Source organism: Clinocottus analis, unplaced genomic scaffold, assembly GCF_023055335.1.
Source record: "Clinocottus analis isolate CAN_PGR_092001 unplaced genomic scaffold, fCliAna1.0.p SCAF_27, whole genome shotgun sequence".
Classification (NCBI taxonomy): Eukaryota; Metazoa; Chordata; class Actinopteri; order Perciformes; family Cottidae; genus Clinocottus; species Clinocottus analis.
In genome coordinates, this window is record NW_027176009.1 from 1608118 (window position 1) to 1630173 (window position 22056).

The 22056-nt window shown below is 41.2% G+C and overlaps 1 protein-coding gene across 1 annotated transcript; it reads left to right on the forward strand.

Annotated features, from left to right (window-relative positions):
* Positions 1-8385: 8385 nt before the first annotated feature.
* On the forward strand, positions 8386-16927 carry LOC137795135 (voltage-dependent calcium channel gamma-4 subunit-like). The gene is made up of 4 exons (XM_068592440.1): positions 8386-8889; positions 13102-13185; positions 15266-15406; positions 15964-16927. Exons 1-4 carry the CDS (start codon positions 8667-8669, stop codon positions 16509-16511), a joined length of 996 nt encoding a protein of 331 aa, XP_068448541.1. The 5' UTR covers positions 8386-8666; the 3' UTR covers positions 16512-16927.
* Positions 16928-22056: the final 5129 nt, after the last annotated feature.

Sequence of the window (22056 nt, forward strand, 5' to 3'; positions counted from 1 at the left end):
GTCTTGTGCAATATTTTTATGTTGGTTTGATATATTACTCAAAGTGTAATTGTCAGTATTAAATGTTGCATGGTGTGAACTCCACGTGTTATTAATGGAATGCAACATTTCATCACTGGATCATGGTTTTCCACCTGCAGGACATCAAACCACTGAACTAAGAAACACAAACTGTGCCAAGCTACGCTCACTCTGTTTTAGTACATAGACCACTTTCAGTTTGTTTATTTCAAACCTAAATATAAAACCACCTGTGTGTGTATATAAATGAGTTATTTTTTAGGCGAAAGTACGTGTAAAATATGTTTTTTTTTGTTTGATTAATCTACAACTGCAGCTTTGCCTCCTTTATCACATTGAGAAGGTGAGCTTTAGCATAATGTTATACATACTTAAATGTAAAGTATTCAGGCGGTGTCAGTCAAGAAATGTACATTTCTTTGTATTTTTACAATCAGTCATTTTCATGATATTAAATGTGCAATGGAATATATATACCAATGAAATAAAGTTTAATGGGATTTGATAAACAATACGCTTGTTTCTTCGACTTCTTATGTTTGTAAAATGCGTGAAATACATGAAACATGTACAGTATATACAGTAGATATTCCACAGGCTCCCCATAACTATTGAATCAATGAATCAAGTCAACATCTCTGAATTGCTCACAGTTACATTGCACAAGAAATTTAACTGATATTTGTTTTTATCACATAACCGAATGCTAAAACTCAGCAGAAAGGAGTAACATAATGATGGTTAATAACTTTTAATAAAAGGTTTACTCAGGTGTCCGACCAGTCAATTTCTAAAAGAAGCCTATAGTTGTTTTTGAAGATGGAAAGTTAGCAACTTAAACTTTATTTCCTATGTGTGAGGACAGTGGAAAAGAGGCTGTCTACAGTACAGAGGTAAGTTGTGATGTACTTGTACAATTTAAATACTTTATACACTCACACACAGACACATAATATGTGTGTATGCAAAGCACATGCTAATGACAGGAAGTAGTCAGATAGGGGGGCGGGCCTTCCCTCTGGATCGCCCATCACCTCCGATATTCTCCATCACTTTAAACAGCACTTGAATTACTGATGTCACCTCTCTCGTTTATATTGGTGTTGCTTCTGTTGTTTATTTTTAGTGCCTTGAAAATATATTGAGACTTTTAATTTCCCTTGTTTCTTTTATTAAGTTCCATCTTCCTTGAGAACACACACACACACACACACACACACACACACACACACACACATATGAAGTTATAGTGTTAAAGATCAGTTCAGTGATGCTTGGTAACAATTACAATCAACTCTAACTTTCAATCTTAAAATAAAGGTTATTGTTTTTAAATCTTAATGAGTCTGATAACATGTTTCACACTCATCCTTTTATATTTAGCTAAAGTTTAAAGATTTAAATAAAAGAAATCACTTTTAATCTGTTCATATCTGTTCACATAGAGCCGTGGTTTCCTCTGGGACTCGTCACGGTGCGTTCATGAGGTTTTGTGGTTTTCAAAGAGTGATATTCTCTTTTCAGACGTACATGTGACGAGATATATCTAAAGGCCTCAAGTGGAAAAATCAAATCAAACTAAAATAAAAACACATTATTGTGTTGCAGATATTCTTTTGCACTTTTTTAGGGCATATTATTTACTCCGGTCTAGATTTGGCTCTGTTTTGAAGTTATCGATTCAATTAAAATGATTTTATATGTATAAATAAAGAGTCTCTTTAGATTTATCTACATAAATACAGATATTTACAAACATATATATATATATATATATATATATATATATATATATATATATATATATATATATATATATATATATATATATATATATATATATATCACGTGTAAACAAATACTAAAATACCTCAATAACACATCTTACTGCTGGTACTTCTGTCATCTTTTTTGTTTGGTTGTTTCTCTTCATGTTTCTCTTCTTGTGTAAAGTGCATTGAGTACTTTTCAAAGAGCATGTGTCTTAACATTGCCGTGTATATATTACAACGTCTTCCAGCAGTAGTGTGTAGCCGCCGCACCATCAACATTTCTTGTGTAATTTTGTCGTTATCTGTTATCCATTCCTCTGTCTCTCTTCTGTCTGTGGCTGATGAGAAGCAGCTCACTACCGTTTGACCACAGCACCATCTGGTGTCACGTCTGTGGAGACACACTGTTGTCTCACGAGTAATCAGTATTGAGTCATGATTGATGTTTAATCTATTACATAAAGCTGTTATGGTACTGAGAATTGTTAGACATGTATTTAAAGAGTTGCTCTAGGTCATCCATACCCCAACCTTTTCTGTGTTGTGGATTTTAAATGTGTTTCTCCTACAAGTAAACAACATGTTCTGCAGTTCAATGTGTACACAAGCTGTCTTTTCAATGGTTTCACATCCAAACAACATGAGGCAATGTTGTTATGCAGATCCTCTATTTCCAGACTGACAATGTTATGTATATATTCTGTCTCTGTGTTATCCATCTTAATGTTGTTTCAGGACACTCAAAACTCAAGGGGCTTTGATGAAATGGGCCCTAAAAGGGTTGCAAGAGTGAGTCAGCGCTTCACTGCTCCATCTTACCCAGAGCAGAGGGCTGTGCGATGTTCCTCTACACAATGTTCATTAAAAGAAACTGTGTAGCACCTTTTAAAGCACTATTATATATATATATATATATATATATATATATATATATATATATATATATATATATATATATATATATATATATATATATATATTATAAAGTGCTTTACAATGTACACAGAAGAAATGTAAAACACTAAGATAATTAAATGAACTTAAAGCCTCAAACTAAACACAAAGAAATACAGAGAGGAAAATTAACTAAATTGTCATAAAACACAAATACCAACAAAAAAGGGATCTGAGCATCTTAAGGGACATAAGGCAAGAGAAGATCTGGTACAGGACTTGGGGTGCGGCTTCTCAGGACTCTGTTCGTAATCCATCATATATGTTAAATCAATTCTAAAAGTAACAGGTGGCGAGTGTTGGGAAGCATGGAAATGTAAAGAGTGGTCATGTAAGTAAACAAACAACATTTAGATATGACAATATGCAGGAATATGCTCCGACTCACAGTCATTATGCTCAATTCGTATACAAATGTGGTTTTGTTCCATTTACACTTCGTCTGATCTTCTTGAAAGCCTTCACAACACATCAAGGGGTTCATCCACAACTGAAACACAATACATCACCTCTTTTCAAGTCAAGGTTTTTTAAATGTTTGCTTTTCTTCAGAAATGTTTCTTTAAAACTTGGTTTTGTGTGCCTGTATTCATGCCATTGGATGACGATGAGTGATTACTTTTTATGCCTCATGTTAACCTTGTTAATGTCCCTCTAGGGCCTTAACAAAGTCATTGTTGGTAAACTGAGTGAAATTACAATACCAATATGAAATACGTGTCCTCTGTTATATCTTCACTCTCATACGTATTTTGCTTTCAGATTTTTTCTTAAAGGCTTATTTTTTGTTGAATCTACCAACTGGAAGGTCAGGGTCGGAAGAAATGCCAAATAAAGAACTTTAGATTATGCAACTAATGCACTCCTACTCTCTGAACTGAGTGAATAAATTGAATTTGAGAAGGAGAAAAAGCCAAAGAGCGATCGCTCTCTGGGACCATTGTAGTGGCAAAATCATATAACCATACAGTAACTCCCATGAGTCCAGCTTTACTCCACCAAGGAAGGAAGGTCATGAATAATGTATGACCCCCCCCTCTCCACACACACACACACACACACACACACACACACACACACACACACACACACACACACACACTATTCCCCTTTCCCTCAGTATTCCTATGGTTTTTATGCTCTCTTCTCCATCTCTCGGCTTTCTGTTTTTTTTCCGACGCATTGTTGGATCTCTGTCCGTTTGTCAGGCCGTCTCATTAACGCTGGCAGATGAGGCTTCTTACGGTTTCCCGCAAGGCTTCCTTTATGTCATGGCCTCTCTGCGCTGCGCTTGCCTTGTTAAGGTGATTCATTAATGACTTAAAATGTTCTGATAGCACTGTATGCATGTATATGTGTGTGTGTGTGTGTGTGTGTGTGTGTCACACTGCGTCGAAACGAATGATTAGCTTGGTTTCTTTCAGTGATTGAACAATTTTTTTTCACTCCAACTGTGAACACCTCCGCTCTTTAAATGTAAGGCCAGAACAAACCAAGGTTTTTTTTCTCTGATTCAACCCAGATGCACAAAGAACTCCGAAAGTCTGCTGCGTCTCCTGCTACGGCGGACAAAATAATATGAACACACGGGCAATCTCTGAGAGCCTGAATAATTACGTAATGATTTATGCGTATGATTGTTTTTATAGAAAGAATAAAGCCAAGCGAAAACTCACAGCTTTACCTCAGAAGTGTTACATCTCCAGTGTCAAGCATGTCACTGTGCATGTGGAAGATCACACATCTTTCTGTGATCATAGTGATGGTTTTATGACGGGGTGTCTTTGCATGTATTTGTACTTTTGTGTCTGTTGTGTGTTGGAACAAAACGGGCTGGGACGGGGATGAGTGCGGGATGTTGTGGTTGGTTGTCAGAAGCAAGGACACACGGAGTAATCTTCACCCAGTTTTTGTTTTATATGACGTTTACACAACCCCGCGAAGCAGTACAGGCTGGCTTGGGTGAAAAACAATAGAAAAAAAAACAAACTAAAGACAAAAATACTTTTCAAAAGAGCACCATGAAAACCAAAAGTCAACAACAACAGAAATGCTTGACACGACTATTGAGCAGCAATCAAGTAAAACAATCCAACAGCACATAAAGAGTCATTCCTCAAAACAATGCTAAGCTAAACACATGCTACTTCATTTATCCAGGATTTAGTAGTAGTAGCAGTAGTAGTAGTAGTAGTAGTAGTAGTAGTAGTAGTAGTAGGAGGAGATGTATGTGTATGAGTATGTGTAGAGAGAGTAGGTTGTGGTTGATGAATGGGTCAAATTCTAAACTTCAACCCAAGTGACTGGGATTTAGGACTATTTGAATCATTATAGTTTGGTTTGGTTCAGTCACATAACTCCTTGGTTAGGTGGAGGAAAACAAAGCATAGCCTACAGGCTCCAAGGCGGGCCCGGATTGGGTGCGAAAGGCATTGTTGGCTCCGGACACCCGGGTGCTTGTCTCTGCCATGTTGTGTGCACCGAGGCGCAAATAACCTCATTGGATATTACACCCAGGTGCACATGTTATAGTTGGTGACACCTGTGTGTAATAAACTAGAATGCATCTGCTCCGAATACAAACAGGCCCAGGTTGACAGTGTGAATGTCTCTCACTTCAACCAACCCCGTTTTGAGGACACTCTCATCGTAACTGAGAGGAATTAAAGCTATTAAGAGAATACATTAAGTTGCAATTAACCGGAACTTTCCTTTTTAGCGCTGAACTGTTGTGGTTAGAAATATGTGGCGGGGTGAGGGGGGGGGGAACAATTTTGTTGGTGTGAATTTACAGCTTGTAATAGCGTAGCAAGCCTCTGGCAGCCTGAGGGCTCAGTCTGTGTTTGCTTTCTTTCAGCCCAATCTCATATGCTCTTTATCTCTCTCTTCGGCTCCAGGCGCTGTGCGCACACACACCGTCTTGCTGCTGACTGCCGCAGCCAGCATCCAAGTGTCTTTTCTTCACTTCTAGCCATCAAAGACAAACCAGATAACGGAGACAAACTGGTGATCCTGCTCATTTCCTTTCACCGTTCCTCATCTGGCCAAAGGAAATTATGAGCACGAGTGTGTTCTAGTGAGGGAGCTGCACATTACTTTTATGAGTCGTTACTGTACTGTGATCCTTTACGAAGTTCACTGCAAACTGAGAAAGTGTTTTTAAAATGCTCTCCAACGCATGAGGATATTTTGAGGGAAGATTCTCTGGATTGGTTGTTACTGACTCCGGTCGCCATGATATCTTGACAGACATCACTCTGCACATTACATTACAAGGTTTTGTCTTTTTCCCACAAGAAAAGAAGTTGTTTTGTAATTTTGTCTTAAAATGATATACCACAATATTATATTTGTGATACGCGTCAGTTGCCATCATATTCAACTGTTTTGTATCTGCTTTGCATGTCCAAAGTTGTAACGTTTCCTCTCTCCTTTCCTATTTTTCCCCGTTCCATTATTACCTGGTTCCTCTTTTCCTCATTTGCATTTCAAACATTCAAAGGCTTCCTCCTGCCGTCATCCTACAATTTTTGCCCAAACCAGTCTGAATTTTGTCAAAATGATTTCAAAGGAAATAACCAAATACTTCCATGATAAGGCCTCCAATTTCCTATCTCGATCGCCCTGGCACACAGTGACCCATTCACTGTGTGCCGTACACCAGGCAGCCATGCAGCACGAATCTCTCTTTCTCTGGATCGGCCAGACTGTGGCAGCTACTCAAACTGGAACGAAAATAAGTACAAAAAGCAGTTAAGAAACATAGCAACCACTTAAACTGCCATCAATCTGAAGCCAGTTCAGTGAGGTCAGAGAGGCGGCGCTCTTGGCACCGTTCAAAACCACAGGGAGAAAAGAGGAAGCTGGCAGAGGAGACTTGAATTACCAGTGTGAAATGGCAAGCTGTTCCGAAAGCACTCTCCCAAGCGGAGCAGGGAGAGTGGTGAAGGGAAGGATAGTGAAGTTGAAAAGAACATGAGAATTAAAGTCGTTATCGTTGAGCCCTGCGGGTTCGCATTACGACACCTTTCACCGGCTGGCCCAGAAGCCAACGTGTTAGAAGGAACCGGGTCCTGTCGGGTCGATAAAACGAGCCCGACAGTTCACATGGAGGCCAAACTATACGAGGTGGGCCAGCGCGGCTGAAAAAACAGGGTGCACCCCTCTGGAAGTCGTCCTATGTGAATGGATTTGTAGTTTTCAATCTAGAGGTGCAGCTGCTGTGATGGGTCCAACGTTGTCTCAAGCTCTGATAAAATGATTTTAAGCAATTTTAAGAATAGCTCATTAATAAAGAACTTATTCTAACGGACTTGGAATCCAGTATTTTACTGAATAATGCTCTTTGGCTTATTTAGGATTTATAATTCTGTTTGACTTTCATCTAGTATTTATTCTAAATGCTACACATTTTCTTTTGGTCTTTTGCTTAATTGTGGTCTTGAAGGACGATTCACCTGCTCAGAGTCTGGCTGAGTGCAGAGCAGTAGCTGCTGTGAAGACTGTTGTGCCAATGTATGTGATATTAGGTTTTTACTGCTCATCATGGTCCTGATGCTGGTATTTCTTCTATAGTCGGTTATATTTAAGCTTATTATTTCAATCAAAAGTGGGATAAGCATTTTCTTGGTCTTTAATTGTTATAAACATTTGGGTTTTGGACTATCGGTCGCATAAAATAAGACACTTAGTGCTGTGGGAACTTGTGATGTAAAACGGTCACTATTTGGTGATATTTATAGACAAATATAAAATCGGTAGATTAAGTGAAAACTAATTTGAGCTAAGTCCTCTGCTGCGTCACAGACACACACTTGCTTTCCAATCTTAAAATGTCAAACGTGGCGCTGGTCTGCTTTCAGACACTGACCTGACTCTTACCGCTCTCCTTGCAGGGGAAGTGACTCTGGAGGAGGACGCCCGCAGTCCAAGAGAAGAGGCAGTGAACCCAGCAGCCCCTGTTGCTGCTCTCTGTGGGAAAAAAGATGATCGCTCCACAGAAAAAAAAACCAAACGCCATGCAGGGGTTAAAGTAGCGGGTTGGGCCCTGAGAGAACTTTATTTAAGAATAAATCTCCACTTGGGGCGAAGATGTATGTCTTACTTTCCTACTTTTAAGAGCTGGGCGATCTTGCAAGCCGACTGCTCAAACTTCAAAGTTGTTTTGATGGATGTTTCGAGAAATATTTCATCAGTGGTGATGCTCTCAGCTTCTTTTAAGCTGCTGCGACAGTAGTTCAGCCACACATCTCTCTCATCTCCACTCTGCTCTGGTGGTGTTTTCATCCTTTACTTGATTTCTAGATGCTTTGGAAAATATTTGGTACCCAGTGTCAGAGCTGCATGGTATGTGTGTGTGTGTGTGTGCTCTTGTGTTTCGGTGTGTGGGTCAGTGGAACTGCATGATTAGTGTTTAATAGTGTGACAGACCAACTCCGTTGTAACTGTTCGTGTAGGTCTGATGTTTCTCACGCCACTGTTTCCCATTGGCTCGGCCACTGCTGTGGAAGGTGTGGTCTGGATGAACGACGCTCCATCCTTTGTTAAACCTCTCGGTTTGATGTTGAATAGTGAAGACACGTCGTCGTGTGAGACTGCATGGGTGTTGATCGTTGAAGTACACTTTTCCAAGGGGATGCGTTTCCTTTTTTATTTGGAATCCCACCTGTAGGAGGTTTTTGGAGAAGTCCAGTCAACTCTAAGGGATTTAACAAAGTGTCATTTGCGGAAACTTGGATTCCTCCGATTGACGTTTAGGAGGAAGAGGAAGCTCCACCGAGCAGTTAACGGTCGAGATTTTGCTTGATGAGAGGAAACCCCGCGAGACGCGAGCGCTTCCTCTCCCCACGACCATGGGCACCATGCGCTCCTCGCCGACTGCGTAAGCTGCTGTGGAGGATCCACACATTATGAGACGACATGGCATGTTGTGACCGAGGGATTCAGACTTTGCTGGCCATCGTGGGCGCCTTCGCCGCCTTCAGTCTCATGACCATCGCCATTGGCACCGACTACTGGCTTTACTCCCGGGCGCACATCTGCAACATCACTAACGCCTCCGCGGACGACTCTCAGATGCAAACCAAGAAAGTCAGAGGCGACCTGACGCACTCTGGGCTCTGGAGGATCTGCTGCATCGAAGGTAAAACCGAGTGTATAAGTTTGCTTGTGTTATTCCATGAACATTTTCTTACTTTTTTGTTGTTGTCCAATGATGATTGTTTGTTTTACGGCGGTGAAGTGACGCTGTACGCAGATGAAATAGTCACTTCGTGTTCTGCCAGTGAAATAAACTGAATTTAACTGGAGATTAGTATTGGAAACCCTCAATCAAGATAACGCAGTTTGGAGTGACGAGGTACTAAACATTGAAACCTTCCAAGTGGTGCGTCATCGTTATCAGTATTTTACATTTTGTTCAATGAGTTGAATGGCATAAAAGAAGTTACGCCAGCATATGGAACAGGGAGGGAAAGTGCTGCTCGTCGCGCGCAAAAGCACAGTTGTGCGTGCGTAATGCTTCGTTTGCATCACTTTTCACTAGAAATGACTCATCACAGATTATGCCATGGAGCCTAAATTTATATTTCTTGCATTTTGTAACAAGCTTGTTAGTAATAATGTAAGGAGTGGTCTTAATTGTCTCATCAACGTGATATGGTTGCTTGGAAACTACTTCCATAAAATAGCGTAGCGTGAGTAAATACATTTCAACCTCAGCAGTAATTAGAAAGAAACGCACTTGCTTCATGAAATCCTGCTAACACGTTGTCAGCAGTGATCACCAACACAGCCTGAGGAGTTTTTGGGCTGGGCTTTCTGCGCTGGATGAGCAGCGAGTTGTTTTTTTTTGGGCACGTGTGCGCACCATTGCGCGCGACCGCTTCATGGGAGAGAAGCCGGATCAATGACATCAAGCAGTTGATCCGTGGAAACGTAATCCCCATGACTCATCTCATCAGCCCAGCCTGACGTGTCGCTGTCCACTGCTGCTGGTGCTGAAACCTCCAGTCTGAATGATTGTTTTCTTCTTCAGTTGACTGACAACCCAGAGAAATGACTGGCTGAATAATTAAAAACCTCAGAAACAGTCAATCTCTGACTTGTTAGGTATCGTTTGTAAACTCAACACTCCAACTGAAGGCAGAATTTGGTTGATCGGCTTCTCCATACTCGCCTACAGGTGGTACTTTGTTGTGTTTGTCGCTGTTTGTCGCAGAGGTTGCAGACCATTTGTCGCACTAAATCGCACAGTGTAGCCATCAAGAAAATGTTTCTTATGACATTTTATGCTTTTATTTATTCATGCCCCCCTCAGACAAGGGGGAAGAGGAAACACGCCCCCAGAGCTTTGTCTCATATGTCGATCAATGCGGCCATGATAGAAGTCACACTCCTTGAACTGTTGCTCTACACTGTAACTAAACTGGAGGGTTTTTTTTTTATATAGTGTTATTTGTGGATTTTCTGTCAAGCATCAAAAGACATGTTCCATTTCTCCCCGCCTTTAACCCTCGAGAAAATCATTAGCAGAAGGCAGACGGAGTGTTTGCTGTCTTTAAGCGTCTGTCGTCTTTTCCACCATCTTCTCTTACTCCTCTCATGTTTTTGGATGTGTGTACACTTCTTTTCATCTGCCCTCTTCCTCTCCCTCTGTCTCACACACACATTGTATTAACACTGTTGCCACACTGGTGGTGGCACACCTGTAGCTACAAGTGATGCTCCATAAGTCCAAAGGACTTTCAAGACATCTTTGTCTACATCTTAACATCCAATCAGAGTATTAACTTCAATGTCTGGGTTCTGTATATTCTATATATGACAACATTTGGAGATATTCTTTGAGTTCCTACACTTCCCCTTCGAGGTGGGTTTATTTCCTCACTTATAAAAAGTAAACGAGAAAATACTGAATAGGGGTCAGAGGTTTAATTGTCCATTCATTTCGTTATCCATTTTTGAGACGATCTCTTCCCGGAACAAAGAACAAGATCAAATTCAAGCAGTTTGCATGCGGTCGAGCGACATGAATAATGGGTAAGCCCCGGGACACTTATCTAACCTTGTAGAAGAAATTACGCCTGCGTCTTTCCTACGTGCCAAACAGACGTGTGTGTGAGGTTTTGTGTCGTGTCGAACAAAGAGAAGGTTCACTGGAGACGAGCAGAGGTGTCAAAAGAGCTTTTAAAGGAAACAAAGTCAAGTCTTGTTCTGCAGCCAGCGATGCTGAAATATGACAAGACTTCTCACTTAAGCCGGTCACCGCTGATTACTTAACATGCTGGAGCGGCGCTGAAAGACCTGATGTGTTTTAAAAATACATAGGGTGCGACTCCAAATGGACAAAACCGACTGCTGTGAGCCACCATCTCACCAAGTTACGTTTCTTTGTGCGATTGTTGAGATTTCTCCGTGTCGTAATGGCTGATTTCTGGTTTTCCTGGCTTTGTTAGTGTCTATGTGTGTGTCTGTGAAGTATCTGTTTTGTGTGCGGTTGTGTCAGTCTCGTGAATGCATTAGTGAGATGTCAAAGGGGTCCTCTGAGCGAGCGAGACATGGGAGGAGAGGGGGGGTCGGGGTTGCCATGGTGAAGCTATGCTGAGTAATAAAAGATGGGCTCCGTTCTCTCAGACAGATGGGCTCTGGGGAGACACCTCCATACTGAGATCACTCGCTTTCGCTCTCTTTTCCCACTGTCATTCCTCCGATTATTAACACACCTGCCTTCCAGATTAACTTTTACCTGCTCGATTGTACAAAATCACCCTAAATAACGTGTTATCTTTTACCCCGCACCTGTCGCCGCCTTTTCCCAGACCTCTCGGTGCCACAATCAGGAGAAAATATCCAAGTACTCGGGAAAGACTGATCTTATAGATAGAAAATCAATGCAAGCTATTCACACAGTGTAGTTATTATATTACTGAGTGATGCTGATATGTGTTGATCCAAAGAAAGTGCTTTACATAAGAGATGAAAAGGAAGCTGAGAGGGCGTTGAAGAGGAAACATTTTAGAGCACAGGAGAGAGAGAAGTGGCTAATTGAGACATGAGAGTGGCAAGAGTGTAGTCTGAAGAGGCAGAAGAGGAGTTTAAAGAGACTGAGAGGATGAGGAGTTGGTGAAGAGAGCGGGTCTGAGCACTTTTTTAGAACTTTTAAGTTTTCGCTCTCTTTCCCACCCGCCTTAGACATTAACTATGAAAATATAGCAGACAAATGTGCATTGAAATGTTGTTTTGAGGCCAGAATGAAAGAAAAAAAGAGCCATGTCCATGATGCATACAGTGCAGTGGCTTTAAAGGTGGAGTAGCTGTGTTTATATACAGTGTTAATGCACTGTGTGCATCATGCTAATGCACTGTGTGAAGCATGACAAACTTGTTTAAGACATTTGCATAATCGTAAAATGACATACACACACATGTTAAATACATATGGTAAACATATGTATTTAAAATGTTGCATTGTTTTCCTGAGGGGTATATTTGTTTGTGCCACATCTGTTGGGTCCCGTTGAGCGTTCTTGTTTCAGGTGAGAAAATAAAGTTTTTGAGGAAATTGTGTCAATTGAAGACAACCACGTTTGGAAATTTCAACTTTGATAACTTTCTTCTGTTATACAAATAACATAGCACTCAAATTGCTGTTACCTTTACATAATCTATACTCTATATTTAGGAATCCAAGCGTTGTTCAGTTTAGCTTTTTTTGAATAAATTCCACACAGGTACATGCCCATTGATACATATGCAGGTGTGTGTGTGTGTGTGTGTGTGTGTGTGTGTGTGTGTGTGCGCGTGTGTGTGTGTGTGTGCATGTATGTGTTATAGTTTAAGAGCAACTAACACAGTAGCGAAGGCAGAAATGACAGGATGTGGCATCAAAACCAGACGTCGGTCTTTTAATTCAAAGTTTAACCTTTCAATATTCATAATGCTCCAATGTTTTATTCTCTTGAAAGTGGAGGGAAGATTTTCTCGGTGAAGAGACTGGGTCTTTGAATAGAAGATGCCTGAGGGCTTGAGAACCCCAGATCCACAGCGGCCGTCCTCAAATGCTTTCTGACATGGTTATAGGTGAAAACAAGACGGCTCAGCATTGGTTCAGAGATTCTTTTCCTTATTGGCTCCAGTTTTCTTGAGCTTATGTGTCTTATGATCCTAAAAGCGGCACGTTGATTCAGTGAATGGTCAACATATAATTTCTTTTATTCCATCTCTCCTTATTGGAGAATCCCATGTCCTGCACCATTAAGGCACATTATTTTCCCTAAACGGTTGTGATTTCCTCGCTGCACAATCTGTTACTGTCATCAGTCTCGATCACACTTGGTGTTTGGCTTCTCAACAGGTATCAACAAAGGAAGCTGTTTTCGGATCAATCATTTTCCAGATGACAACGACTACGATACAGACAGCTCAGAGTACATCCTACGTAAGTCATTGCAGCCTCTTCCTCATCAAACACTTCAACTGAGCGTGTCATGACATCTCCGTCCCTCCCTCCCTCCAGACTGGCCTAATGCCGTGGCAGTAATTGAAGCTACACAGATGCTAGAATGTGTGGCGTGCGAATGAGTAACAGGGTTAAAACATGACTATACTCGCAGCAGGGAGAGTAAAAGATCTCACATTTGACTGGTTTGACGAAGACCTGTCACCCTACATGGTGACACTGAGAATTGTCATGATGGGTGGTCTCGTTGTCGTTCAATCCATCTCTCTATTTTGCTTGAGGTTTCAGATCAGCTTCACTCTGCATATGACATTTGCTTCTAGTTTGATGCCCTGTGCCCAAAGCGACCATTCCCGTATTTGCAGATCTAAAAGTCTAAAACGATTGTTTCCAACATGCTCATGGAGTTAATTGGTTAGTTTCATGGAAAGGCCGGAACGTCTGCTAATCAGGCCTGAGTATTTGTGGAAGCGTTCATCTGTTGAAGCTGAGGCAGTATCTGCTCTTCCGTCACTTCATTTATTTCTTTGTACACTTCTGGCAGCGTCCCTCCATGTGTCAACCAGGAGGGCTTCATGTTGTCATGTTGAGGACAGCTTAAGCTTATCAGAAATGCCATCAATTGGCATGCAAATGCTGTGATTGACTGCACAGGGGGAGACCTGCGGTTGTTGGCCAGCAGTCTTCTTCTCCTCTATAAATATTGGCTTGCACGTTCTTGCATATGTTGGCTTGTTTTCACCACCTGTTGATCAGTGGAATACAGTGAAACTATTTTTAGGGATGTGTCTTTCATCAAGGGAAACTAGAATAACCGCCTCGTGGTTGTATGCCTCCACCAACCAGTCCAGTCTGTCTGTTCAAAATGTCATCCCATAATCATTTTATCCGCCTTTGCATTTGTGTGAATTGGTCATAATTAGGACATGAATTATTACATGAGTTATGGCCCAAATGTATTGTCCACCTTGACCATCAAAATGTTATCAGTTTCTTCTGGATCCCAGGTGAGTGTCACATTTGAAGTTATTCCCTCAAGGTGTTCCTGAAGTAAGACATTCATGAGAATGGTACTGAAGAATGCACCTTCAGATGCAGTGAAAACGTACCGCCTGTGGGTCACAGCTGTCTCGGCGCTATTAGAGCTCAAACAGTCTTCAGGGAACCAAGTCTTGTCTATATTTTTGTGTGAACAATGGATTAACTGACGATGTGAAATGTGTTTCTCACACACAGAGAATCATCTCCTGCAGTTCCCCTCAGGTCCAAAGAGCATTTTGGTGTCTTTAAGCTCATTGTTTTGGTTTTACAGTCTGCAACGTTACTGTGTTGGTTCACTCTAAAGTCTTCCAGCCGATGTGACAGCATAAAAAAAAAGCTCTGATGAAGCTGCTCTCCACCCTCCAAATAGTGAACGTTGGATTCGCCAGGCGGACAGAAATATTATATCACTATGAAGCTGAAGCGGAAGTTCAGTCAGGACACTCTTCACACTCCCGTTCATTCATAGTCTCTAATTCTCCAAGGGGTTACGCCATCAGCTGATTCGGGGGGCGTGCACTTTATGTTAACCAATCGGATTCTGCGCAGCTCCGCCAAGCCAAACACATCGTTGTTGTCAAACTTTTAAATAGGTTCTCCTCTCTGTTGCTGTCAGTTGTCACGTCAGCTCAAACAGATGTGACCCTCCTCCACCCCAGACACCTCCAGTCAGCATTCAGTCCTGCTGCTCATTCATCATCGGGTTACAGCAACTCCCTTCTTCACCACCACCAGCGTCTGGACTCCGGGGGGATTCTGCCGTAGCAGATATCAGCACGCTCGGTCCAATCGACAACGAATTTGCACTATTCAAATGTCATGCAATTGTAATAAATTCTTGTTAAACTATAAAAGTCTCGTCGGATTGAACTACTTCTACCAATTCTACTTTCAGCCTTACTTCATTGGCATTGTAAATGAATCACATGCTCGCCAGCCTTTGTATTCATATATTCAAAGCCGTGTCTTTCTTCATTTGACACACTGACGAGAATGCTTCGCTGTCTCTTATGAACAGGTGTAGTGCGTGCATCGAGCCTGTTCCCTATTCTCAGCACCGTCCTGCTGCTGTTGGGTGGCCTGTGTGTCGGAGTTGGCCGCGTCTACAACAACAAGAACAACATCCTGCTCACTGCTGGCATCCTGTTTGTGGCTGCAGGTAGCGCGAGACTGACGGCACACTCCACATACGCACAAAAACCACACATAGGTGCTGTGCACAAGCAGGCGGAAGGAGAGAACAGACACACAAGGGTCCCCCTTTGTCTTGTCGTCTTTCTTTTTTAAAGTGACCTTTTCCTGTATTTCAACAAAACAATACAATTCATATGTTTTCTTTGTATGGCATATTTTGTTTCCTTACCTTACACACTTTGCATCTTCTCTGTTCCCTTGAATCCACTGTCTCTTTAATTGGCAGTGACAAATGTGTGAATATTCATAGAAGAATGTCAGAAGGTGGACATCTGCAGGGGAAGTGTGAACTTGTTACGGGGATTATAACAGTCCATAAGGAATAGGCCTCACTTTGAAAAGTAGATTTTCTCAGATGTTGAATGTGATGAAAGTATAGATGTAGAGAGGTCAACCCAAAACTGAATTCTTCTCTTAATTGGAATCTTTAGGCCTTATCATCCACTCGTGTTGTATAGCTTTTCTTGAATCTTCCTTCTTAATTTTCTTCATCTCTCTCCATCTCATCTCTCTGCTATTGAGGCCTGAGCAACATCATTGGCATCATCGTCTACATCTCCAGCAACGCTGGGGATCCCAGTGACAAGAAAGACGAGGACAAGAAGAACCACTACAACTACGGCTGGTCTTTCTACTTCGGCGCCCTCTCCTTCATCGTGGCTGAATCCGTGGGTGTTCTTGCGGTCAACATATACATCGAGAAAAACAAAGAGACGCGCTTCCGAGCCCGACGCGACTTCATCAAAACCACCTCATCTTCTTCCCCGTACTCTCGCATCCCAAGTTACCGCTACCGGCGGAGACGCTCGCGCTCCAGTTCAAGTGACCCGTCCCGCGAGCCCTCCCCGGTCGGGATGAAGATTGGTGGAGGAAGTGGGGGAGGAGGGTTGGGCATGGGTTTGCCAATGGGGGATATATCTCTGTACGCCCTCAGCAGGGACACTCTGAAGGGCGGAAGTGCGACGGCAAGGCCCTACAGCCCGGAGAGGGACTCTGGGTTTTTACAAGTCCACAACTGCTTCCAGAAAGATCTGAAAGATGGCGTGAGCAGGAGGACCACACCAGTATGAGGCCAGGAGTGTATTGCTGTGTAAAACCATAAGCGGTATGGAAGACATTGTTGTACAGTTGATGAGAAAGGACATTTCCTCTCCGGGGCGGTTTTTGTGTCGAAAGGTCAGAGCTCAAAATAGTTTTTTGTTGCGTCCTTTTGTGACAGAAAAGTGCCGAACTGCGTTTAATTTGGGGGAAGAGGAAAGGTGATAATTAAGAATAACTTTTGTGATATGACTGTATCTGAAAAGCGGATGCAGACATTTTGTAATAACAATATAATGATGAATTGGGAAAGGCTGAAAAAAGTCCGTACTTGTGTTCTGGCGTCCTTTAAAGGACAATAACCTGATAAAATAATTCTGCTTCTAAAGGCTGAATAATGAACTTCAGGTAATTATGTTTTTCTGCTAAAAAATAAATAAATAGCTGGACAGTGTTTAAGAAATTAACTTATCTATTTTCTCTTTTTTGTCAAAATGAAGTGATTTATGTGATTTTTGGAGTATTGATGTATTGTATTTGCAACCTAACACAACTGGTGCTAACTTAATCTGTACACCTTTGATAGTCTTAAGCCTTTTCAACTGCCATTTAAATACTTCTGCTATCTCAAAAACCTTTCACGAGCGTGTGTGTGTGTGTGAGTCAGGTGATAAGCGTGCGTGCTACAGTTTGTGAGATGTGTGTTTCGGCTCAGATATCGCCAGACAGGGACACATGTATAGCACCACAGTCTCCTGGAAGCTTGTGAAATAGTAATGAAATGCAATCTCTTGGTTTCGAGTACGACACAAATTGTCGGTATTTTCATGACGCTCGGAATGACTTTTTTATTTTTGTCCTGATGTTGAAAACAAAAATTCGATTCAGGCAACAAGACAACTTAGTTATGTTTTGGTAAAACATTATGTTTGGAACAACAGTCTCTTTGCTGAACATCTTGTTTGTTGGATGCTTCAAATAAGTGCGTACGGTTTGGTTTACGCAACAAAAAGCACAATTATAAAACCACAAAGTGGTCTCATGGATGAAGGTCCTGTGTTTGTTGGACCCTTCCGCCTCCTTCCACGCACTGCCCCACCTCTCATGAACTTGTCTTTTTGGATATTAAATATTCCATCACTTGCTCTGCCTGTTGCTTAGTCACGTGGATATATGTAATGTATGCGTCCGCTGTGAAAAAGGGTCCTAATTGACTTTCCATTGACATTATTTGCGTTCAGAGCGGTATGAAGAAACCCAGACAATACCTTCTAATGTACACAAAACTAATAGATTACATTACGCGACCATTGCCCGACCTGCCATGATATTGGGCAGCATAAATATCCATCAACAAAAATGACTTGGCACCCATAATGTCAGTACATTCCAGTATGCAGTGTGACGTATCGGTGTAAATATTATTTGTACAAGACAGTGCAGTTTGCTTTCCATTTGCTCAGGGACGATGCATTCAACAAATACTACTTTTAGAGATCGAGAGCTAACCATGAAAGAACACATATGTTTAGGTTTTATTGGGTTTTTCTTACCTCAGCAAGGCAGACGGCTAGTTCTGTGTGTAAATCGAGAGGAGAGATCACGCTGTATGTGTTGATGTTAACATGCCTCTTGTACTGTCTGCACTGAGGGGTTTTTTGAAACATCTGTAGTCAATGCAGAACTCATATTTAAAGTATTTCTGTACTCTGTCCTGTATTTTGACAAAAAGTCATTGCAATTATTACTGCATGACAGATATTGAAAAATTGCACTATTATGGCAATGGACAGCTACATTTGTATGCAAATCCGGTTATTGTCTCGATTGGTGTTGCGGTTAATGCAAAACCCCAATGCTTTTTTGTCTGTAAACAAGAAGACACAATAACAATATGAAATATTGAACAGCATCAACATGAAACGGCAAAAATGACTTGAGTCATATTACACCGAAAAAGAGGATACATTAGGTGGAACAAGAGTGTTTTTAGATTTCATTTTACAAGCCACAAGCACCTTGCGTCACATGGCTTAATTTTGTCCTAAAGGTTTCTGGGGATCTGTGAGTGTTCACGGTTAACAAATTGAGCCAGTTCTGATAGAAAACAATCTTATTGAACCTACTGAGCAACATGATCGTAACCACGAATACATTTTATTAACATAGACAGCTTAAAGTGGTGTGTGGCGTGAAGTTCAGCGAGGTCAACGTAGATTGACATGACTGGACACGTGGGAATGCTACGGCTGAGTATCTGGGATAGCTTCCCAGTGACCTCCGAAGCTGAAGGATTAAAGTGGTGGGCAGAGCCAGAAGGCATGAAAATAATCACCTGTTGCATGTAGACAGTATAGGGACATTTGATATCATCAAATAATCCCATACGGAAGAGTTTGTGAGTTGATGTGTGAGTTCAGAGAGAAGGATATTTAGTGTATTGATTGGGTTTTAGAATTGCAACTTTCGGAAAATGTGTTGTTGCTATACCATGCCAGTTTTTGGTTTCTGTATGTTGTGAACGGATTTCCATGAAAAGAGGAAGTATCAGTATGAGCATTATTGTTGTTTTTCAGCTGGGGAATAGTCATGAAATCCGGTGCTGAATTAGTTCCCCTCCCAGGCTGACTCCTCCACTCTCCCATGCTGGGAAGACAAAAACATTAACCCCCACCCTCCGCCAGTGACTTCCACTCAAATACTGTGATTTTCTTTGCTTCACAAATAACAGCTATCCTAAATAGTTCATTTACCGTATAGGTCAACTGTACTATTTATTACGGTTGAGCTGCTTGTTGGTTGTTGTTTAATGCCTCATATGAACAGAGAATCGGTCCACTGCTATTCTTGAAAAAGGGAGGTATTTTGCTCATGACACGGGGCTGATTGCTCTGCTATGAAACTGCGTGTTAACCAGCCGGGCAACCACAGGGGGTTAAAAGAAATCAACATCAGCCAAGTTAATGCTTGATTGAACTTAACAGGCTCGCGAATGCTCATCCAGACTTCAAAAAGCTTGTCTCTAAACAAGAGATAGAGCAAAGTGAGCATTGTATGTCTACAAAGGGTTATTAAAAGTTGAAATGACTCACTCTTTGTGGCGTATATGCTTGACTGGGTTAAACCAGTGCCATGTGAGGCTGTGGAGGCTCGGCAGAGTCTCTGCTCTGTCAGTTGTAGTTGTCATTCAAGTCACTGATGTGGTGAAAAGAAAGCCTTGAAGCCAAATTGATTTCTTTTCACTCTGCGTTTGTGTGATGTAGCCTATCTATGTGACGCCAAACTGGTCTAATGACCTTGTTCCCCGCTCCAGCGCTGAATGAGTCTTCTTCACGCCTTTCCTCTGTCCGTCATCACCCAGGTTGTTAAGCCCTGAATTTCAATGCCACTGACATTCACTGATATTTTCTTCCACAATAAAGCTGCACTCCCCCTCCGGTAATTGAGAGGAAAATGGCAGGGTCAAAACTCCAGGCAGTCACAGGACCAGACAACATGCTTGTTAGCATCGGTGCCTCGCTGTGGAGGAAGGATAAAACAATGCTTCTAAACTCTAGTATACTCAGGTTCTGTCTTTGTACCTTGATTTTTTTTGGCGTGACAAATGGTTCACTTCAGGTATCTTTATGCTAAACCTGATACATCCAATGCCGTAACAAATATTTATTGAAGAAGTACTTCAGCAGCTGTAGTTTTTTTTAATTAAACGCTACTATAGATATTTCAGATGGAGTTGCAGATCATTTTTGAACAATATTAAAAAATTATTATTGGCAGATGGAAATGTTTCAACGATTTGTAATCAAATGGGGAATACACGTTGTGTAAAATGGAGCAACTGACACTTTTCTGCAGCTTATCTGAAAACAAGCAAACCTATCTCACTGTAAACATGTGACTATAGTCCAATTTACCCTTTAAACAATCTCAAGGTTTTTTTTTTACAATTGAATAATTTCATAAATAACCTACAAAAAGAAAGGATGTATAAAATCCAGACAACCAGATGACTATGTACATTTGCACAGGAAAGAATTGGGATTGTGTTAACCCTTTCGTTTTGCTCAAGTCAGAATACTGGGGAAAGTCCTAATTGTGAGATTTGTGCAAATATATTTCTGTTACATTAGTTTTGAGGTACAGTGTGTAGCATTTTGGGAAATATATTAGCATACATGGAATATAATATGCATTTGTTTTTATTTGTGTACGATCACCTAAAACTGAATTGTTGTGGTTTTGTTAAGCCCTTTATATCCCGATGGGGAGCCGGTCCTCTTCAAGGAGTTTCTACAGTAGCCCAGATAGGACAAACCAAACACTAGCCAACTAATGCCACACTAGAGTAGTGTTATGACGGTAAGGAGGTCCTTTGAGTGAGGCGAACAGCAGGACCATGTTTACACTTGGCGGCTCACGTTACCACAGTGTTGAGGAGGGAGGAGTAAACAGACGGGTATCGGCTGCCACCAAGTCCTCCACACTTTTTGCCTTTTAGTCATTTTTTCCATAACTGTGTTTCATGAACCTCGCGTGCACAACCCTCGTCTGCGTGGAATACTTCCATTTTCCGTCTCAGTTGAGGATTTGCATGTTTGGTGAAATAGAAACACATATCAATATGTGTATCATGTACGATACGACTGGGCCTGTAAATACCAAGTGTCTTTAACTATTTCCATGAGAGGTTTGTAATGTATCATTTTGCTGATAAATTACTCTGAAATAATAAAAAAAAAGTGAATAGAATTTGAACATCTGTTTGATTTTCTTTTAAAGTAATATGTTTGCTCGTGATTAGTGGTACGTTTTAAGCACATTGATTTGATATTTCTCTTATCCCCATAATTACTGACTAAGTAAGTCAAGTTTATATGTATTGCCCGATGACACACACAACAATGAGATGGAGTTTGCACCCGTACTGACCCTAACCCTAGTGTTCGCTAAGTCAATGTACAATATGCTATGTTTTGACGTACAATACTATTACGTACATGCTGTACTATGAATTTTCACATACTACAATATGAATTATGACATCTTTCGAAATTCCATTATATTACTTTTTTGACATATAACTTTCATGACTTTTTTTCCTCTAAATTCTAGACAATCCTATGACTCTTTTGGACACACTCTAAATGATGAATGCAATATCTCAGGTACATCTCTTTATGTTTTTGGTTTAAACACTAGAAGCTTGCCTGTGAAATCCTAATTGGTACTAAAATGGATTCTGAATCATATTTTCTTCCAACGGCCTATTTTATGTGAGGTGAATGTGATGTGTGGAGAAAAATCTGTGCAAGAACTTCGACTACAGGACGCGATTCTTCCCGCAGCTCTCACATTGTTAAATGTACTAATGAACAGCGAGCTGGCAGGCTCACTGTTCACACTATTATGAAGCGTGTTCTTGGTTCAGTGTACTGCCGTTGCCACTCAATACAAAAAGATGGTCAAGAAACTTTAATACAGTTCCTGTTTCCACCAGAGAGAGGGAAGTTTGAGTACATCTTAGAGAAGGGTGCTTCCTTCAGCTGTGGGGGCTGTTCCTGTTTAAGGATGGCCACC

Coding starts and splice junctions, on each gene's coding strand:
- LOC137795135 (XM_068592440.1), top strand. CDS start 8,667: ATGGCATGTTGTGACCGAGGGATTCAGACTTTGCTGGCCATCGTGGGC. Junction 8,890..13,101: donor GAGGATCTGCTGCATCGAAG/GTAAAACCGAGT, acceptor GCTTCTCAACAG/GTATCAACAAAGGAAGCTGT. Junction 15,407..15,963: donor CATCCTGTTTGTGGCTGCAG/GTAGCGCGAGAC, acceptor TCTGCTATTGAG/GCCTGAGCAACATCATTGGC.